The sequence below is a fragment of the Blastomyces dermatitidis genome (assembly GCF_000003525.1).
Source record: "Blastomyces dermatitidis ER-3 genomic scaffold supercont1.7, whole genome shotgun sequence".
Classification (NCBI taxonomy): Eukaryota; Fungi; Ascomycota; class Eurotiomycetes; order Onygenales; family Ajellomycetaceae; genus Blastomyces; species Blastomyces dermatitidis.
Genome location: NW_025544780.1, coordinates 1,272,181 through 1,274,983, shown reverse-complemented (window position 1 = coordinate 1,274,983; position 2,803 = coordinate 1,272,181). Strand labels below are relative to the sequence as shown.

Below are 2,803 nucleotides of genomic sequence, written 5' to 3'. Positions count from 1 at the left end.
ACTCTATTTTCATCATATCAGAGACTGAGTATTATCAAAAAGTGTTACTTCAATGCATATGTATTTACTGCAGTGATTCACTCTCTGTATATGTGACTGAGAGTTGTGACTTTCTCACGCTGCATGGCTCTCCCTGAGATGCTGCTGCTGGTTTGCAATTCACACAGTCTCTCAGTCCAGCACACACTGCGCATATGCAGCCCTGCATGCTGAGGCTGTGTTGATCATTATGGCCTGGCGTGGTACTCGCTTTTCACAGGCCATGTTTCATTTGATTGAGAGGGGAGAGGGAACACAACTGCTGTTTTATTTGAGAGAAAATAGATAATTGAATCTGTAGAAGATAATTTGATTTCTTCTGTATTTAAAATTTGATTAGTCTATACTCTTCAATTTGAGAGTTTCTGAGAGTGTTTTAATAGTTTTCATATCAGCTTGAAATTAGTGATTGATTGAAGAAGAGAAAAGAGAGAAGAAAGAAATAAGAATAACTTATCTTTATAATATGAAAACAGAGAATTGCTGCAATCATTTATCCTAGCAATAAAGATCTGTTTTCTGCATGTATCTCTGATATAGATTATATAATAACTGCATATAAAGAATATCAACAGTGCATGCATTGAATGAAGATGATATTGCTATACAACACTGTAGCTGTTTCTGTACATCACTGAAAGCTGTTAATATTTTCTTTAAGTCTCTTTATATTTGATAAGTCAGTAATATATTTCAATGCACTCTCTCTTTCATCATCATTATTATCATTATTATCATTATCATTATCATCATCATCACTATTATTACTATCATTATCATTATTATTATTATTATCATCATCATCATCATCATCATCATCATTATTATTATTATATTATTTCTGACTGTCTCTTCTGTCTTCACCCCTCTTCAACACTCACTGAAATCAATCATATTATCTCTCTTCAAATATTCTGTGGTTCTGCAGACCATCAAGGCGTGTGAGCACTGTCACAGATTGAAGAGAGAGAAGAAGAAGGTGTTTAAGTGAGAGAAGACAGATCACAAGACATATTATAATACCTTGAAGAGGCTCTGTAAGAGAGTAGAATAATAACAATTTTAAGTAACAGTTCTGATAGATTTAGACTGAACTAAGTATAGAAATAATGCAGATGACACTGTCTGTGAGAGATTGAAGAAGAAGACAGTGAAGAGTCTTATGCAGTAGCAGTGAAATCAGAAGAAGTTCTGAGAATGATTTGAGGTCAAGATAGAGAGAGAGAGAGAGAAGAAGAGTGTTACTGTAAATAAGCAGTGATAGAAGAAGATTAAAAGAGTGTTAAAGTGAGAGACAAAGAAGTTAAAACTGATAAGTTTTTTATTTATTAAGAGATAATGATTTTTGATAACACTTCTGTTCTCTAATTGATTAGCAGGAGCTGACAGAGAAGGAGGGAATTGAGACCTTGTTCAGGTCTTGAATGCACTTCATGATTCAGAATATTGAGAAGACAGCTCTGCTCTCTGAGCATGTCAATCTGCTTATCACTGAAGTGGAACCTGAGACAGTAGACCAGAAAATGCAGGATTTTGAGATGCAGGTTGACCTGACTGAGAGAGAGCAGCAGAAACCCTTCTCTGAGAAGACAGTGAAGAGAGATTTTGAGATGATTATCATCTCAGATGAGAAGAAGAAGAAGAAGAAGAAGAATGAGAAGTGAATTGTAAAGAATGATAAGAAGAATGAGAAAGAGAAGAAAGATGATAAGTAGAAAAAGTTTTTTTCTTTTTATATTAGTTAGTTTAGTTATAAGTTCATAATTATTAATAATTGAAATTAATTTTGAGTTTTTAAAAATTATTGTACAAGTTGTAATCAAGTCAGGAACAATATATATATATATATATATATTTAACTATCATGATTCATAAATCACTATAATGTATAAGTATCAACATTTTTTCAATATTAATATTCACAATATTAATATATTTTTAATGATATTATCTGATAATATAATTTAGTAACACTCTCTTTCACAATATTAATATATTTTAAGAAATATGACAGAGATTAATCAAGATTATTTGTTTACTTTTATACATTGATAATATTCAATCTGAGTTAGTACTAAAATTATAACTAAGCTAAGAAACAAGATTATTTTCTCTTATATTAATTCTTCTTACACACATCAGTGATCAGTTATTGAAAATAAATTATTATCTTTCTCAAATTATTATTATATCTTCTGAATTCACTTCTTTTACTTCTATTGAAGATTCACAAACTCTTCAAGAAATCACTGTGAATCACAAAGTCTATGTTATTTACAATTCAATACAGAATACTCTCTTTCAATTATGATGAATGATCACTTCATTCTTCATATCTGATTTCAGGTCATGAAATTTATGAAAAACTCAACACAAACATTGAGATAAACTATGGAATAATTATTAACAGATTGTATTATAGATTACTGAAGAGTTATCTCTCTGCTACAATCACTGCAACTTCATTCAGAAACATTCATTATAAACTGATCATAATTCTGAAGAAATTTTCTGATATCTGAAGTCATCAGAATGCAGACAATAAAAAAAAAATAATCAGAAAATTACTACTGAGCTGATAAGTTACTCTATCAGATAATGATTTTTGATAATGCTAACTTTCTAATTTGAAGAAAATTATATAAAAATAACTCTGTACTAGTACTCTGATTTCATAACTCTCATCTGATAACTTCTGTGAATAATTACTTTACATGTATATATCTCTGAATCTTTCTCTTCAATTAATTGAAAATCCTGAATT

The 2,803-nt window shown here is 30.0% G+C and overlaps 1 protein-coding gene across 1 annotated transcript; it reads left to right on the top strand.

Moving 5' to 3' along the window:
- Positions 1 to 1,472: 1,472 nt before the first annotated feature.
- BDCG_17375 (uncharacterized protein) lies at positions 1,473 to 1,703 on the top strand (the record flags this gene model as incomplete). Its single annotated transcript, XM_045426510.1, has 1 exon — positions 1,473 to 1,703. One exon carries the CDS (start codon positions 1,473 to 1,475, stop codon positions 1,701 to 1,703), a length of 231 nt encoding a protein of 76 aa, XP_045281807.1.
- Between the last annotated feature and the right edge of the window lie 1,100 nt (positions 1,704 to 2,803).